This window comes from Toxotes jaculatrix, chromosome 4 (genome assembly GCF_017976425.1).
Source record: "Toxotes jaculatrix isolate fToxJac2 chromosome 4, fToxJac2.pri, whole genome shotgun sequence".
NCBI classification, from domain to species: domain Eukaryota; kingdom Metazoa; phylum Chordata; class Actinopteri; family Toxotidae; genus Toxotes; species Toxotes jaculatrix.
This window is the reverse complement of record NC_054397.1, coordinates 8,598,950-8,617,170: the sequence shown is the minus strand read 5'-3', so window position 1 is coordinate 8,617,170 and position 18,221 is coordinate 8,598,950. Positions and strand designations below refer to the sequence as shown.

The 18,221-nt window shown below is 42.1% G+C and overlaps 1 protein-coding gene across 2 annotated transcripts in view; it reads right to left on the bottom strand.

The window, feature by feature from the left end:
* Positions 1-38: 38 nt before the first annotated feature.
* frem3 (Fras1 related extracellular matrix 3) overlaps positions 39-18,221 on the bottom strand; it is a 31,025-nt gene continuing 12,842 nt past the window's right edge. The window contains exons 3-24 of one of the 2 annotated variants that reach the window (XM_041036014.1): positions 13,246-13,392; positions 12,329-12,559; positions 12,100-12,225; positions 11,668-11,919; positions 8,898-9,047; positions 8,597-8,806; positions 8,261-8,458; positions 8,010-8,174; positions 7,479-7,661; positions 7,232-7,362; positions 5,135-5,293; positions 4,673-4,976; positions 4,452-4,583; positions 4,012-4,343; positions 3,562-3,760; positions 3,361-3,468; positions 2,906-3,033; positions 2,671-2,805; positions 2,203-2,329; positions 1,901-2,088; positions 1,666-1,812; positions 39-1,585 (exon numbers count right to left, since the gene is read on the bottom strand). In XM_041036014.1, coding sequence (XP_040891948.1) covers positions 1,028-1,585; positions 1,666-1,812; positions 1,901-2,088; positions 2,203-2,329; positions 2,671-2,805; positions 2,906-3,033; positions 3,361-3,468; positions 3,562-3,760; positions 4,012-4,343; positions 4,452-4,583; positions 4,673-4,976; positions 5,135-5,293; positions 7,232-7,362; positions 7,479-7,661; positions 8,010-8,174; positions 8,261-8,458; positions 8,597-8,806; positions 8,898-9,047; positions 11,668-11,919; positions 12,100-12,225; positions 12,329-12,559; positions 13,246-13,392 — 4,310 coding nt within the window. In that variant the 3' untranslated portion in view covers positions 39-1,027. The remainder of the gene's footprint in view (positions 1,586-1,665; positions 1,813-1,900; positions 2,089-2,202; positions 2,330-2,670; positions 2,806-2,905; positions 3,034-3,360; positions 3,469-3,561; positions 3,761-4,011; positions 4,344-4,451; positions 4,584-4,672; positions 4,977-5,134; positions 5,294-7,231; positions 7,363-7,478; positions 7,662-8,009; positions 8,175-8,260; positions 8,459-8,596; positions 8,807-8,897; positions 9,048-11,667; positions 11,920-12,099; positions 12,226-12,328; positions 12,560-13,245; positions 13,393-18,221) is intronic. The other variant, XM_041036013.1, reaches the window with a different exon arrangement.

Here is an 18,221-nt window from a genome sequence, read left to right as displayed (position 1 = left end):
ACCGATTCAAAAAAGGACAAATATATTTGGCAGTTGAAGTGTACAAACATCCAAACTTGAAAATGACACAAAATTAATAAGCAATAAAAGTCTGATAACAATTGGCACATTAAAATATACTGTCACCTGTAGAAGAATATTTATAATTTTGATACTGCATTTGTTTCTCAGAATTTGATTGACAAACTAGAAAGACGTTCAGGTCATAATTTTTCAAGTTTCACCAGGGTGTAATAATACCTTTTTTTTTTCATAGTCCAGCACTGATATGTACACAGATTGTTTTGCATCTGATTTCAGCCACATTATCCTGAAAACGTACAAAAAAAAAAAAAAAAAGACATTTACAATCCCTTTCAATGACACCATAGTGGTATTGTTAACTCAGCAGTGGGCAAGTATACTGCAGGCTTTTTAAAGCACAACAGAAAAATACCAATACTAAAAATCATTTATCACATTATCATTCATTAAGGTCAGCTTCAACTAACATTCAGTCCATTTTGCTCTACTCTCAACAAAAAGTAATGAACACAGTGAATTACAGTAATAAAAAAAAAAAGCTTGGTAAACTAATTATCTTTAAAGGAGGAACATAGGAAATTCTTTCATGAAGTTTTAGAATGGTTACCTTTTACTTTGTAAGTAATTGCATTCACTAGATTAGGGTTTTCATGCATTTGCAAACATTAGATAAAGAGGGATATTTTACAACTCGGCAACCGCTGAAGCAGGTGAATATTTTGGGGGGCCTCTCAGTACATCCACGATTCAGAGTAGGCTGCAAAAAATGCAAGAACCTATAGTACATTACAGCAAGAACTAACCATCATCAGAGATCAGTAAGCCTCAGAAAACTGGTGCAGCCTCTGCATGTGGGCCCCAAGCACTGACATACTGCGCTGTCCACAGGTTCTTCTGGGCCCTTCAGTGCTACAAGAGTTGGGCATTGAAGGCACAATGGTGAAGGTGACTCTCATAGTCTTTTTAATAGGGGGCAGGTGTTTGAGGTGGATGCGGTCCAGATCTAGACCTCAGAGCTGTCTGAACTGCTCCACATGCCCGCTGGACGTTGGCTGTAGCCACTGTAGGCGGAAGAGGTGGAGGTGGTGTAAGGAGGAAACTGGGTGTTCTTTTCCCTTTTCTTGCGCCGCATCAACAGAATGACAATGGTGGCGATGAGGCAGATAAGGAGGATCAGACCTGCAAGGCCCACGAACATGGGTAGGGTGGAGGTGTCAGCTGGCTCTCTACCAGAACTCTCCAGCAAGGGGCGCTCCAGGAGAGGGTCACGGTTAGGGGACCAGGGCTGGCGTTGGCTGACCACCATGCGGTCTGCTCGGTCCAGAGCGATGTGCTGGATGTTGGTACCCCGGCTGTTTTCGATACCGATGTCCTGGGCCAGAGCAGGGCCAGAGAAAGCGGGGGCAGCACGGCGGTGGCGAGCGGATGTCTGGGGCTGCTCGACAGAGGATACACTGTGATGGAGGTACTCCACACTGCGCTTGCCAATGTTGCGGTTGGCGTTTTCTCTGGAGCGAACAGTGTAGATGGTGTGGATGAACCATTCTCGACCAGCAGCCACCTGGAGAAGAAATATATGTGAGCATTTCCCTTCTATGTTTATGTGTTTATGCACGGATATAGTTTAATATTTATCAAGACCTGGAAAAGTGGAGATGAAGACAGGGTGAAGCCATCTGTTCCTGGCTGTCTGACCAAAGGCAGAGCTCCAGGTGTGTCTTGGGCCAGTGTGGCCTTGAAAGCAACATCACCAAATGCTAAAGCTTGAGTCTCTGGCTGGGCCTTGTCCTGCAGAACAACACACACAGAAATCAGAAATGAGATTGTCTCATTTTGGCTTTGACACCACCCTAAAGTATTGTCCTTTAGATCTTACCAGGATCTTGAATCTGTAAAGCAGAGATGGCGCGTCTGCCAGGCATCCATATTCCTTGTTAGTGGGGTTGTATTTGGGAACATAACCATCTGCTCCTGTGCAGAGGAAGACTTTCTCGATGCTGCAGGAGAAGGAGTCACCCAGGTTCTGTACTGGATCCACCATCACACGACCATAGATCATGGAGCCTGAAACAAAGGACGCATGAAATAGTAAGAGGGACTACAACATGGGATTCTTATGGGGTCATGGCCCTCAGCTGTAATGTTACTTAAAACCACTAGATGGCAGTGTTGTAGTACCTTCTGAAAAAGCAGCATCACTCCCTTCTCCAAAGCCCATGGAGCCATCAGACAACCACAACTCCCTCTTGGACAGCAGGAACATCTGAGTGTTGAGGCTAAACTCAGCTGCAACTGGGTCACTCACCTGGAACACATAAAAAGGGTTACTATACACAGAAATTAGAAGATGTGGTAAAAAAGTACAGATCTTAGCAAGTAATTCTGTGTTAACTGTTGTTTACTCTGAAAATCACCATTAGGTGCAAGATAGTGTAACTTGCTTACTGTGCAAATCAACATGTGTCATGAAGAAGAATCTTCCTTAAGTGGTTGATTCTGATTTGTTTTGAGATATTTAGATGGTTAAAACTTTTCCTGACAAATGTAACTAATCTTATTTTAAAGTCAAAATTTTAGTTAAAATGTGGTGACTTCTTTAAAAAAATCCTTTTGTTGGGGGATTTTTGTCAGGATATCCAGTCTAACCTGCTGGAAGCGTATGTCCATGTCAAAAGTGAGAGGCTCTCTTGGATGGCAAACAGGAGGGATGCTGAACTCCCCATTGGGGGAGGCAATGCAAGGGCTCAGCTTCACCGTGTAGGTCCCAGAGTAGTCTCGCACCTGCATGTCACATAGAAACACAGGGACAATGTTAGTACTTTGCATTAAGTTTGTGAATCCTTTACTATAGAAGAAAAGTTCTCCTGGCATAATGACTCACAGCAAAGTCCGAGACAAAACTCCACTGCTGCATGGGCTGGTTGTATGTAGGCTCAGTCCTGACCAGGGAGAGAGTGAACGTCAGGCCAGGGTGGTCAGCACACATCACCATCGACGACACACTGGTTCCTGAAAACAAACACATATGCAGTTATAAATTCGTAAAAGCTGCATTTTGTCTGAACTAAAACTAACCCCAGTGTTTTATTTATAGAGCGACCTTTTGTATTGTTTGTGCCACTTGATTCCTAACTGTAAACGCTGCAGGGTGATTTTGACATTTGCTGAAATGACCTCTGGCACTTTCACACAGGAAGGACCCCTAATGTGGAACTCCAGAAATAGATGAAGAGAGGATGTGGGCCACAGGGAAATCCAATAGGAGGCCGCTTGTATAGAATGGCCACACAGGATAGGTTTAGGGTGTGTGTATGCATGTGGGCACCACTCTCTCACCTGGATGAGACATAACAAACTGTCCCCTGAAGCGAGCCTCGGTCTTGAAGTTGACTACCAGACGGCCCTCCTCATTTATACGCATGCTGGTGGGATACATGGCTCCTATGGGAACAGAGAATAACATTTTTACAGAGCAAATGAACGCACATTTTTTTCCTCCATGTGTCAGCACCGACAGGGAACATCGTTGGTCCTAGAACGTACCTTGTAGCTCAGCTTCAGGAGGACTGCCAATCCCGTCCTGCCACAGAATAGCCGTATCATACACAAAGGTGAGTTTCAGCTCTGACTGCAGGTCAAAGTGCTGCCAGCCTCCCACAGCCACAGGAGAGTGGAAGACGTAGGACACAAACAGTGGAACACGCAAGGTGACATAGGACTGGACGAGGTTCAGCACCTAAATAAGCGAGAAAACAGACATGGTGGAGGAAATTGTAAGAAGCCTGTACTCCAACAGCCAAGCCAAAATAAAAGTGGATGGTGCAGCATTACTATTAAGCAACAATATTTTACTTTAATTTTTAATCTCATGGTAAACTGGTCAACGGTAGACATTTAGCCATCAAAGTTAATTACACGCCACATAAAAAAAATTCAGATTAAAACCTTAAGCATCTTGTGTGTAATTTGCCTTTATGCATTTCCTACCTGTCCATCTGTGCCTATGGAGCCTCCACAGTCATTCAGCAGCTCTGACATGTCATAGTAGCTGGTGAACTCCCAGAGGCAGGCCTCTAAGTTGAGGTTCCTATAGAAGCGCAGAGAGTTGGCTGAACGCATGATAGTGTTATACTGGTAGGGTGACGTCTCGCCAATGATTTCCGGGTTCTTTGTTGCATCAGTGATGAAGCCATGGCCGGTTTGGATCTCATTGAAATCCAGTAAGTTGGAGCAGCGGTGGTTGCCCACACGTGTGCCGTCTGGGCTCAGGGTAAGCTCAAAGTTGGACAGAGGTCTTGTGGAGATCACTGGCAACATGCCTGTCAAGAGGAGAAAACTTGTTCTTAACACTTGAGATAACGATTTGGCTGAGATGGAGAAATAATAACCATCATATATTAAAAGTTGCCAAAAGATTGACTGCTCACCGTCCATGTGAGGCATGTTGACAGTCAGTTTGATCAGGTTGGGGAAATCTGGGTCATCTGGGCCTGTGTAACGGATCTTAGCAGAGAAAGGTTCAGCTCCAACAGTACCTGGGATACGAGGCTGACACATACCTGCACAGAGGTAAAGTCAGTTAAATCAACCAAGCTCCATACCCAGCATAAATCTGCACTAGCCCAAGTCTCTTCAACCCTCCACTCACCCTCCTCCTTGCTGATCACAGCTATGGGACTGGACAACTCCAGCCCAGCATCTCCATTGGCATTAAAGGCTCTTGCTGCACATTGAACCCTGGAGCCGGCTTGGAAGTAGATTGAATCTAAGGCGATGGACTTGGTGTTGGTGAAGAAAGTGTTGGTGTCCACCTCCCTCATGGGGCTGGTCACTCCATCTGACCCAGTGGGAGCGCTGACCAGCCAACGGTACTGAGTGAGGGTGTCGTTAATGTTCTCCGCAGAGCAGATGGAACCAGTTTTATCAAAGTCATGGTACTTAGGGTTACAGGCCTGACAAAGAGGAAAAACCAGATGCTGAATGAATACATTTTTTTCACTTTAAATTGTTTAACAACAATGCTAATATTTAATGTTTTTGTGAAATGATAATCAGCAGCGAAACAGATAAATTATTGCTTTAGAGCAGCTAAAACTTGCATCACACTCACCGTCACACACACAACTGGGTATCCATTGGGCGGGTGGGGCTTGTCTTTGGTTTTAGCAGTGTCATCATACATGAGCAGGGAAACCACCTGGGGCACTGCAGGGAAGGTAACGTCTGCTACACTGTCCATCTCCTCAATATACACAATGGCCTTGTTCATCTAGCAAGAAGAAGAAAGGCACTGTGAGCAGGTTGTCAACTTTAACACTGTGAGCTGGTTGACACTTTAAATGAACCTGTCTTATAATGTAAGTTAATCCATTACCACTGCCAGTGAGCTGTCAGTCCGTGAACAAAGGAAGAGCTTATTAGATTGTGATGCACATACTGTTACTGTAGCTATTTATAAAGCACTTGTACCCATATAGCTACCAAACCAGTGTTGGTGGGGCTTGTATGCAATATTCTTTTTTTATTAAATACTTTTGTTAAACATAAATCTATAACTATAACACCCTCTTCCGTATTCCCCCAACAGATTGCATCCAGTCACCACTGAATTTGGGCAAATAGCATATTTGAAAGGTTATTTACTTGTTTTTGATTTATCACACCATTTTCCTAAGATTGGCAGCCAGTATGTAAATGCCGTAACTTTTCAGCGCACTGCACATTGTACAGCCAAAATCAGATGCAACATAAACTCTGAGCCATCCTGCATAATTTGATGGCATTTCACACATACTGCACATCTGGTGTTGCAGAAACATGATCTATTTACTAGTGCTGTGCAATGATTAATCGCAATTAATCGCATTGTTATGGGAAAAATTCAATAATGAATTCAAAAGTAGTGTATTGCGCACTTTTATTTTAAAAGTACTGCTATATGAACAAAAGTGCAATAACATTTGGCTTGCGTACACAACAAATAAGGTGCTTTTTAACAGGGTATTCCCTTTACACAGTAGCAGTTAAACTATTTCTTGTAAATATCAACTTAAAGATGAATGTAATCAAATATAAAAACCAAAGCTATTTGCCACTGACAGGGCATTAACGCTGATTTTCTTTTTTTTTTTTTTCTGAACAGGTACCAGAAGAAACATTTTTCTCTCATCAAGGAGCAGCATAAATAGTCTGCGTTCAGTAGCAAGTTTCGCTGTTAGAGTGAAGTGGTCGAACACAAAAAAAAAAACGTACACTGCTAGGATTTACTGTCACTGTTTGTTTGGGCGGGTGATTTGCTGGCATCAACCTGTGTGTGTTGCATTTAAGTGATACTTCAGACTCGAAATACTCCGGTGATAAGAAAATTCAACTTTGAAGTGGTTACAAAAAAACTTCGGTTCTATCAACTCCACCGTCTGGAAGAGATTTAAAATGAAAATACGAGTTGGGTACCTTTCTCCATTTTATGGTCACTTCTTTTCTGTTCCGGTGCACGTGAGCGCTGCAGCAGTCTCATTAGTTGAGACGCGTGATGACGCCCATCCCGAGCCAATACTGATCAACATCCCACCTCACCTGTGGCCCATTGTTTGTCTGTACGTGTGTTCAGAGCTAGTGAGCAACGGACGTTCATAAACATAATAATAATAAAAAAAAAACTGCGTTAATGCGCGATAAAATAATTGTCGACGTTAATGAATTAATGCGTTAAGGCGATAATAACGCGTTAACTTGCCCAGCCCTACTATGTACACATCCATAACTTAGTGGTCACAAACATTTTAGCCCTTGTCTCTCTTAGCCCTTTCTCGTTCAATTAGCCATTCTTTCATCTACAGCACAGGCACAAAACACTTTAGTCAGAGGTAACCTATTCCTGTCACCTGAACTGTACATGCCTGATGTGGAGTATATGGGTAGAATGTCACAGTTCTGTTTATAGGTTTGTCTACTGTTTGGCTCTACTGGGACATTCCCCACAGCATCTCATTCCAGAGGGAAAAGCTTTTTATAAGACTCTGTGGTTCAGGCGCGCTGACAGCAATGCCAGCTGCTGCCTGGCTATTTTAACACAGGCTGACATGACAGGGCGCATGCTCACGTGTGTAGATATGCAGTACTGTACATGTGCACACACTGGACTTGCTGCTGGTTTATATGTGATTGTTTGTGTCAGCTTGTGTGTACCGTGTGGTCTTTGTCTCACCTGTATTTCAGCCACCATGTTGTCATCAGGCTTCATGTGTACAGTGAAGGCCTCTCTCATCTCTCTCTGACCGTCATATAGGATCTCAATCTCCACAAAGTGTTCCCTCTCGCCCTCCTTGAACTCGACGTCTTAGAAACCCAGACAATGAAGTGAGGAACAATCAAAAACACAAAAATCTCCAACATAAATCTGTATCAGGAGGCGCTGTGCAGGCTACTGTGTTGCCACTAAACCAGGTTCTTACCCTCTGACAGCGGGTTGTAGTCATCCCCAGAGGTTGCAGAGCCATCTTTGGTGTGGACTCTCACCACTGAGACTTTTGATGTGTCTCCAATACGCAGGATGGGAATCTTCACAATTGCCACATCTCCTTTGACCTGGGGTTCACGCACGCTGTACTTGATCTCAGAGAAACGGATGATGGGCTCTGGAACAGGAAACAAAGTGAACTCATGAGAAAAAAAAAAACACCAACAATATCATCTAAAGGGCTTTTGAACCTCACTGATGTGAGCTCCAAATTTCAACAGAGGAACAGAATAACAACACAAGTGGTTTGCTTGCACCTGGGAATATGACAATATGGCAAAGTAACACAGAGTTTACTGTTGGCATTTGTTGCAGATTTTCTTGTTGTCAGATGCTTCGCTCAAGAGCACTTTATGTTACTGCTTTCTTGAGGTCATTGGAATATTTTGGCTCTGAGTGTTTCTAATGAATTTTGGTTCATTTAAATACTTAACAGTTCTTTTTTTTATGTTGATAAAGCACTTACTGTCTTTCTCGTCTGTGACTGTGACCAGTGCCTCCTTCTGCTCCCCGATAGAAGCTCCGTATGGAGACTTGCTCTTTGGAGTTCCCAGGACCAAGCGGAACTCCTCGTCGTCTTCATGGACAGAGTCGTCCACCAGGCTTACTACACACGGCTTCTCAGTCTCACCTAGAGAAGGATCGTTAACATACTTAGCTGAGTGCTGCGTGATATTGTGGAACAGAGAGATTAAAATGGAGAAAGGCATGTCTCACCTGGCAGGAAAGTGATGACTGAGGTATCAGTATTGGGCCTCTCATTGTAGTCCATCATGACCTGAGCAGAGCCCTGGCGAGTGTAACAGCGCACTGTGGACCTGAGGTTGATGTCTCCACTACGGTACACTATGGCTTTTATCTCCCCGTCAGACTCATCCACCTTGTAGCTGCCGTCCTTAAACTGAACCTTGGGCACTATAAGGACAAAAACTAACCCCTTACAAAAGAGTCTCACTGAATTTGAGTAAAGCAAGTGAAAGCAATATGCACAAAATGTTATTTTTTCCTGTAGCACTTTACATCAATCATTTACTTTTGGTATTTGACACTCACGGTCAGTGACGGTATCATTGATGGTGATGGTGGTCTTGCTTGGTTCTCCTAACACAGCATTCATAGGCATCCGTAACACAAGGTCAAACGTCTCAGGCCCCTCTAGCTCTGGCTGACCCAGGTCGTCCAGGATGGTCACTCTAAATGTCTGCATTGTCACTCCAGGGGCAAAGTCTAGGTTGCGACTAATGCCAACATAGTCTAGTCCAGCTGCCAGATGGAGAGGAAACCATGAATTAACACAGAAAATGGAAAAAATCATGACTGAGTCCTTTTGATTCTGTTAAACTGCTAATTTTACCCTCTGCAGAGACGGGATCACTCTTCCTGGAGCGGACGGTGACAGTAGCCGTCTTGGACAGATCAGTCCCTGTCCTCCAAACCTTCACCTCAACGTAGCCTGAACTCTCATCCACAACATACTCAGGTTCTCCAAAGTACAACGACGGCTCTGTGGGATTTGGGGGGAAAAAAAGGACAATGGGTAAAAAAAAAAAATTACACATGGTACTGATCAAACCGTGCCGTTGGCCAGCACTGCCTTAACAGAACAATCACGACAAAGTAGCTGCCAAAACATCATTTGAAATAGCCTTTCCATCATGTCATGTTGTTATTGTCAGAGCAAGAGAATCTTTTAGAGGGACAGAGCAACATAAACTGTCAGTCAACCAAGGACATTGGCATGTTTGTGGTTAATTTCTGAGTATATTTAGATGAAATATTTTGTGGCTTTGTGATCAGGTTCAGAGACAGACTGACACGAATAGCTGAGCAAACGCCCTCATTTTTGACTCAGCACAGGAAGAGAGCTGTCATCCCTCTTATCCTGTCCTCCGTCCACCTTCCTCCCCCACTTATCTAAATCCAGACAGCTCCGTCTGAACTCAACGCCAAAGGGTTGAGGACACACCTGAAGAATAAGGCGTGTGTGTGCACAGAATGATGCATGAGTGAAGGGATGTTGTGATGATAGAGCAGCTGATAAGCAGGACGGAGACAGGGTGGCAGAGACAGAGAGGCAACCTTCCACTTTGCGAAGGGAGAGGGCAAGAATTCAGACCCTTGGAACACATTGTCAATTCATCTCTCTTCACTATGGTATAAAGCTTGTTTTCACCACACTCTGCCCAGCCAGTGCTCTTAAAGATCAACTGATAGAGGTGCAGATTTGGGTCTTCAGATTTTTTTGGGCCATAAAAAAAAAGAAAAGGTAGAGGCAGTGAATTTTACAGAGTAAAAGACGGTCCCAACAGTTTCAAATGAGGGGTCTGTGAACAGTAACTTCAGGTGTTATTAATGCTTACTGCTTACATTTAAAAAAAAATAGCAATCACATACACAATATCAGTAACACACAGTAGCAGTGGGTATTTGCACTGTAGCTCACATGAAGCAATGAATGAATTTGTGAGGGTGGTCATGTAATGTAATCGAATGTAGATAAAGTCTAAGACTGAGACCTTTGGACCTCGCAGTATATTTACTTTTGTCCATTTAAACGTTTTGTGGAAATGTTGTTTGATGAACATGATGAAGCCCACAGGCCAAAAATCATCAGTTTTCACAACAAAGTTGCTCTAAATTATTGGTGCTTGAGCAGTGTTGGCAGATCGTGGGTTTATTTAGAAGTTGACTGATACTTCACCAGACAACTGATGCTGAAGGAAGGAAGGATTTCTGGCACATTTTCAATGCCTTTCACCCTCCAAGCCAGCTATTTAGTACCAGAGGGCTTGTATGGGGAAATGAGTGCCAACATGGCAACCTTAAAGATCAGTGGTAGGAAGAGCCAGACAAATACTGTAACAATAGAGGCTTGATTCTGGCGAGAGTCCAAACCACAAGTTTACTCAGGCAGACAGATGGTTTTACACACACACACACACACACACACACACACACACACACACACACACACACACACACACACACACACACACACACACACAACCAGATTTATGGGGGGGTGTTACTTCAGGACCCACCAAGAAGTGGAACCACAATAGAGGTTTGCACTGAGGAGTCTTCTCTTGTCTCTTCACATGTCTGGGAATGTACACTGATTATTTATACATAAACTTCAATTGTACTTCTGTTACAAATTGCATAGGAGGGATGCTTGTTCTGTCAGCAGGTCTGCCACAACAAGAGGCAAGTGCAGGAAATTAGCCTCGGTGAAAGGTGGCAGAGAAAGACGAGAAATGTGAGGAAGACAAAATGAGCCTAGTATTGCTGGTTGCAAAAGAAAGATGAGCAGGACCTCCAGGAATTTAAGAATTCTAGGCCTACAAATTTGTGATTTATAGCTTTAAAAAAACTGCATTCCTTCACAGGTTGAAAATGTAAATGCAGTCAGTCTAATGCCTCTAGCACAAAAAGGCACAACTGCACTGAATAACATTAAACAGAGTAAGAGGAGTAAAAACATGCCAGTCATTTGGATTCCCTGCACAATAGTCCCTCTCTCCACCACCTGCCTTTTGGTCCCTGCAGACAAAGGGATGCCCTGTGTTTCCCCCTGAGCTCCTCTGAATGCCAATGAGTACGGGGGTCGCTCGAGGAACACAGCGAGGTTTAAAGTCCTTTTATCTGTCAGACAGACAGATGTAGCATAATATCCACTGAGGCCACCGTTCTCCATCTCAACACCTGTCTATTGTTATCTTGTTTCTAGCACTCACGGACAGACAGACAGAAAGACAGAGTGTGGTGAATCAATGAAGCAGAGTGTGTAAACAGAGAAGTTAGTCTCAGGCATGGGAAAAGGTAATGGACCTGAAAATACTATAAAGCCACTGAGGCAAGTGCAGTATCCAGGGCTTTGGTTTTGGTAACTGTGTTTATGGTGCTGTCTGTGCCGCTTGGTGGATTAATGGTCTGCTGTCCTTGACCTCATATTTGCATGATTAGAATCTAGGTAATTATTTTTGCAAATATAAATTCTCATAATCTCAAAAGAAATAATCTAAGCGCTCACTTGCCAGGCCAAGTTGGCATCTTTATTCCTTACTGCACCTGTAAATGGTCAGAGAAGAATCTGTCTATCTGTTTATAGCTCTTCTACTCACCATCGTCGCTGTCTACCAAGATGGTGACTTTGGCGGTTGGGAAGTTGGGGCCCACTTGGCCGCCCATGGGCATGCTGAGGCTGACATTGAAACTCTCCTCCTCCTCATACAGGGAGTCATCGATGATGATGATGCGACAGAGTTTCTCGCGCTCATCCTTGTCAAAACGCAGCACGCTGGTGTGGTCCTCAGGCCGGGTGATGTAATCGGAGTAGGACAAGACAGTGCTGGGTATGGTGCCAGTGGCCGTGGCTGAGGAATCATGGGAATAGAGGGATAGGATATCAGGTGAACTGTAATTGTTCCTTGAAGGGATACTGGAGTGGACTTTCTGATCTTGCAATTTCTGATGTGTGACACGTATTTTGTCCCATTACTGCCATTTGGCTATTTTTGTTTGTTTTCTACTCTCTCCATGTAGATTCATCTCACCTTGCTGAGTGTAACAAACAACCATGAGTTCCTGGCTGGCATCTCCTGAGCGCCGTACCGGCACTAACAGCTCTCCAATATCCTCCTCAATCTTGAACTCTGCTTGAGGAATGAACACCGTTGATTCTGTTTTGGAAAAGAAACAATGAAGATAAGGATTTGTGTGTAAATTCACTCACTAATAAAACTTATTCTGTAAGTCCAATCAACTCAAATATCAGACTCTTACCATCTCCAGGATTCACAATCTCCACTGTTGCAAAATCTGGAAACTCCAGCACCGCCATGACCGGGTCTGACAGTTGTATCTCAAAGGTCTCTGATGTCTCAAACTCCTGGTCTGTGAAGATCTTCACCTTCCAGGTAGCTGTGGTCTGGCCGGGGTTGAACTGGACCTGTTTCTGGGCTTTGCCACGGAAATCCTTATCCTTCTCAGCTGTGCCATCCTTAGTGGCAATGCCTGAGGGAGAGGGATGCACATGGCTGAACCACAAAATACATCATACATGCATTTGTCCATCAGATTAGGTTCATACTAGGTTAAAATCTGTGTCTATAATGTTGGTATGTATTGCCTTGTTTGTGGCTTTGAATGCCCCTTGCATCTTCAAATACAGATGCACATATGGCAACATATGTCATTATAAATCTAAAGCATGGAAGTGTCAGTGAGCAACATGTTGACATTTCCTTGTGACCTTTTCAAGGAAGGATCACATGTGCTCTCAATCACACCTCTTTCACTGACAAGAGAGGAAATGGAGAAGCAGTAAAACAATTTAGGACAAGAGCAAGTTGTTCATTCTGTGAAGTTTTCTTCAGTTTAACCATGAGGGTAAAGTGAGGACACCCTGCAGTGTTGAAGGAATCTGCACAAATTTTTAATAAGTGGGTTATATTGACATTTTATAGAAGGACTGACCTTTGAAATGACACATAAATTTCATAACGCGGACTAAGGGAAGAGTTAAAGGGGTAATAATTCTTTGTAAAATTGTCAGTTTAATAAGGGCACGTTGTCTACTACCATCATCCTTCATATCAATTTATTGGTGGCACAAGTGCTACAGAAATTCCAGCTCTGTAGCTCTGTTTCAAAGTTCACATCTCAAGACTGATGTAAAACAAATGACTATCAACACTTACTGACAAAGGAGGTTTCTCCCAGGTAGCCTCTGCGTTTCAGTGTCACCTCCAGGAATTTGGCATCCTCGTCCACCAAGTAGTATTCCCTCTCCAGAGAGATCCAGGCCCAGTTGAGCCGGAAAGACTGAGGCTTTAGTTTGTTTCCACCTAAAGAGAGAAACAAAAGAGCTTAATGCCTCAGTACTTCGTTTGAAAGACCTCCTCAACTGCACACACTGAAAAAATGTTTTGTTGAATTTACTCAATTTTAATATTGAAAGTGGTTGCACGCAATACATTCATCTAAATCTAGACATATTTTTTTAAGTTGACTGTACTAGTAATTTCAAATAAATTATATAAGCAGTTTCAGCACAAAAATTCAGAGTATTTGTTACTTTTTTGTATTTCCTTAGTAATTCTAACTAAGCCCATGTTTACTTAGGTTCATTATGTAATTCATATATTGTAGTTAACACGCAATACACTCATCTAAATCTAGACACATTTTTTTTATATTGACTGTACTTAATATTTCTGAGTAATTTCAATAAATTATCTAAGCAGCTTCAGCACAAAAATTCAGAGTATTTGTCACTCTGATTTCCTTAGTAATTCTAACCAAACCCATGTTTAATTTACTTAAATTCATTATGTAATTCATATATTGTGGTTACCTAATTTGTTATTGTGCTTTAAATTGTTTTATTCTACTTATGTAAAATATGTTTCTAATATGATTCTCTTATCTTATCTTATCTTATCTTATGTTAATTCAATTCACAATTTTATTTAAAACAATCAAAATGCATATGTAGATGTGGGGGTGGCCGAGAAACCCGGTATACAACAACGAGGTTGTGGCAGTCTGGAGCAATTCCCAATTCCATTTTATTCGACAAAATAAAACTCACAGGGAGACCCCGTGCACTAAAGTAAGGCACGTGCTACACATGTGCCTTACACGTGCTCTTTCTCAGGTAGATTTTATCAGAATGTTGATCCTGGTGTGAAGTGCTGGTGGTGATGTTTATGGTATGAACATTTGGAGGAGGGGGTGAAGGAGAGAAGTCACACTGTGACCGTATATTTGATTTATTGAATTTAAATTTTGTTGACCTGTCTCCTTTGTTGCACTTCTTCCTCTGTCAGACCAGGAACAGCCAAACCTGGGCAGGAGCGGTCCATTTGGTTAAATAGGGGGGTTCACAGGGGAAGAAACCAAGTGTGATAAAGTGGGAGGGGTGTTTTGTCTTTTGTGGTGAAATGACCTGTATAAGTATCTTGTTTAAAATGAAATGTGTTTTCAAAGTAAGTTTAACTGAACTTTAACTTTGATAATATGTTATTTAATAATGGGATCATTGTAAGTGTGCTGGAAGAGATAATTGATATTTCTTGAGAAGGTGCAGTCCACCAGTATAAAAGTGAGGAGGCTGTGGTGGCCGGAGCCTAAAGGAGAGAAGCACAGCTCCTGAACACAGCTCCAGATTGTAGCTCCTGCTATCGGCCCAAACTTTAAGGGTATAACCAGAAAGGCAGTTTAGAGCGAATTCTTTTGTTGTGCATTATTTTGATTCTTCTTGAGAAGTGCTCTTGAGAATTTTTAGAATTTTTTCCCCCTTTCCCCAGAAAGACAAAAGTAAGCAATACTTTTGTCTTTCTAGTTGCCCCAATGTGCATTTTTACTGTGAAGTTTTTGAGGTTTTATTTTGTCAGATAAAATGGAATTGGGAATTGCTCCAGACTGCCACAACTCATTGTTGTATACCGGGTTTCTCGGCCACCCCCACATCTACATATGCATTTTGATTGTTTTAAATAAAATTGTGAATAGAATTAACATATTTTACATATGTAGAATAAAACAATTTAATTTAAAGCACAATAACAAATTAGGTAACCACAATATATGAGTTACATAATGAGTTTAAGTAAATTAAACATGGGTTTAGTTATAATTACTAAGGAAATCAGAGTAACAAATACTCCGAAATTTTGTGCTGAAACTGCTTACATAATTTATTTGAAATTACTCAAAAATATTAAATACAGTCAACTTAAAAAATGTGTCTAGATTTAGATGAGTGTTTTGTGTGCAACCACTTTCAACATTAAAATTGAGTAAATTCAACGAAACATTTTTTCAGTGCAGTACAATAAGGGTGTTCATATTAGGAGCCAGTGAGGCATATAAACGGCAATCTGCTTCAAGCTAAAGGATAAAAGGAATCAAAGGGGTATTTTAATTTTGGAAGGGAAACATGATAACTTAATACCAGGGCTTCGCTAAATCTTACTTCACAGGGCTTCAAGAAGAGCTGCTTTACTTCTTACTTCCCTTGATTCTCATCCACTTCTACCTAATGCGCTCTCATATTCTCAACCCTCAACAGGCCACATACAAACATAAATACACTGTACATCATCTGCTTTTGGAAAAACTTCTGTCATAGTTTGTTTTATGTCATTAATAAGCCGGCCTTCTGTGAATCATCCTCACCCCACTGTGTCCACGCTCTGTCGCTCTCTGTCTTGAGCCAGGTAAATTTTAAGCTTGAGCAACGGTGAGGCTTCTTTTTGCCTTGACCTCAAAAGCTGACTGCAAAGACATTGCTTCTGGTTTAGCCAAATAAACTTTGCCTTAGCACAGCTATTCTTCAACAAAATCTGAAGCATATTCACTGTATCTGTCCTGAATCATTTAATTTGGATGTAAAACACTTGATGACCTTTCGTTTTAGTTCCTCTTTATTATCTGTGAGAGAGGCCATGCTCAGAAAATACACATCTGAACAAAACACTCAAAGTCACCTGCCACTGATCCACAACTACAGGCCCAATCCTGTCCTTAATCCACACTATCTCATGACTCACGTAATCCCTCAAACTGTCAGCTCAGTTCTGGTCATTGACTTGATACTGACTGCTTCAGAGATATTTAAGACTATGGATGCTGCATGATGTGAATGTTTTTTTTTGTTTTTTTTTTAGCAACAGTGGTGAAACGCCCCTAATGTCTAACCCTTCAGTGAGACGAGCCTGGTGACCTGTGAACTGGGAGATGTGAAATGGGTCAGGCTGAGTGGATTCTTTGAATCAGAGAGGTTAGAGAGGGTAGTCTCTCTTTAGTCTTGCGCGACTGGTCACACTGACAGTGGCCCTGTTGACCTAACTCTAACACTTGAGCGGTGCAGAGGAAACATTCAGCAGTTTGGTCAAAACTACTGATTTGTTATTTGGTGTGATAAATATCTTAGAAATGTACTGGACATTACTCTTGCATGTAAAGGAGCATGAAAAAAGCAAACGATGTACAGAGAATGGCAAGGAGCTTCTCCCTGTCCACACAATAAACCAGCACTGAGCTCAGTTTTGCCTCAGTGAGGAAGAAAGAGGCTGCAGTCTTTATGCTATGTGAGTGGGGAGAATGAAAACACTGGGGGGTTGAGTGTGGGTATTCAGAGAGAGAGAGAGGGGCCACTTCCTCAAACCCACATGTCAATACTGAAGCCAAACCAGCCCTTGCCACAACAGGGACAAACCACACTCACCGAAGCTCGCACAGATGGAACCCATAATGATAAGTTTTTTTGTTTGTAATAATGATGACACTGGATCATGTCTCTTCTGGAATTAATTACCTGGAAATTGTGATGATGTTAAACAAAAAGGCCCTTTTCCATTTCTTTTCACAAATGGACCAAAGACAATTATAAGTTCAAATAATCGGAGTGCATCTTATTCTGTCTGTGCTATTTTGTCCATCTACGACATGCAGATGGACACATGAATGCAGGTACGGACACATGAATGCAAGTGCAACTCTGATAAAGCCTGCACTGGTTAAGAAGAGGCGACACGGAGGAGTAGAGCCCAGTGGGCACAGCCACCCTCGACCATGCTCCATGCTCATGTTTCCAACAGTCATGGCTAAAAATACAGAAAACATGCATCATGTCTTTTTTTGCTTGCCCCAAATTCTTCAAGTGTTGATACAGTACGTGCAAAAAATAAGTTTAGAAAACATATGCCTTCGTTGCTTTCAGTACAGAAATCATAGAATATCTGTTTTTTGCTCAATGAACAAACCTCAAACTTTTGCTACAATCTACACTCCAGAAGGAGTCAAGTTCTCGTCCCCATGAGAAACACCCTAATTTCAACCTGATGAACGGTTACAAAATACAAAAAAAAAAAAAAAAGTCCTCAACAAGCTTCAATTATCAGATTGTTTCTGTGCTGGAGAAAGTGTGTCCTGGCAGCTGGCCCTATTTGGAGCTGAAATGAGGAGAAGCTTAGTCAGTGGCTATCACAGAGGATTATCAAATGAACACGGCCAAGACAAAAAGCTGCCTCTGTTTTGGCATCAAGCAATCAGGCAGTTTTAGGTTTCTGCATTAATACAAGGAGCAAAACAATGGAGTTTTTATGAATGAGACCAGAACACAGGTTTAGCACTTGTATTTCTCAGGCTACTAGAGACACTGCTACAGTTCGTGCAGTATAAATTCAGTGCTGTACCTATTTCATCATTTTTTTTCTTTTAATAGATAAAGCGTCTTAAAATAATAAGAGACACTGGCCAAACTGACTCATGAACATTCTTCTGCTAAACAGTAGTCAGGTGTTCAGTTCCTGACATGAGAAATGGTTAAAACAGACAAGCTCAGCAATGATTGATTGGAAGAAAGAGCTGATGAAATGCGTTACCTTTCCATGTCTGCTACCTGATACATGCATGTTTTAACCTGTAGACACAGATGTAAACATGACTTATGTGAAATGATGTAAGGGATTTGCCACCATGGGCATTATATGGAAGCTTGTTCAAGGGCTTTTTATCAGCCTGTTATTTATTTGTAATCAAATCAGAATTTGCAGAATTCTTGGTGCTGCAATGTTACCTTAGGACAAGGACAAGTTTTCAGCCACATCAGCGTATAGTTTGCTCCTCTTGTGCTGAGATATTTCCAAAGTGAACAATGAACCTTCAT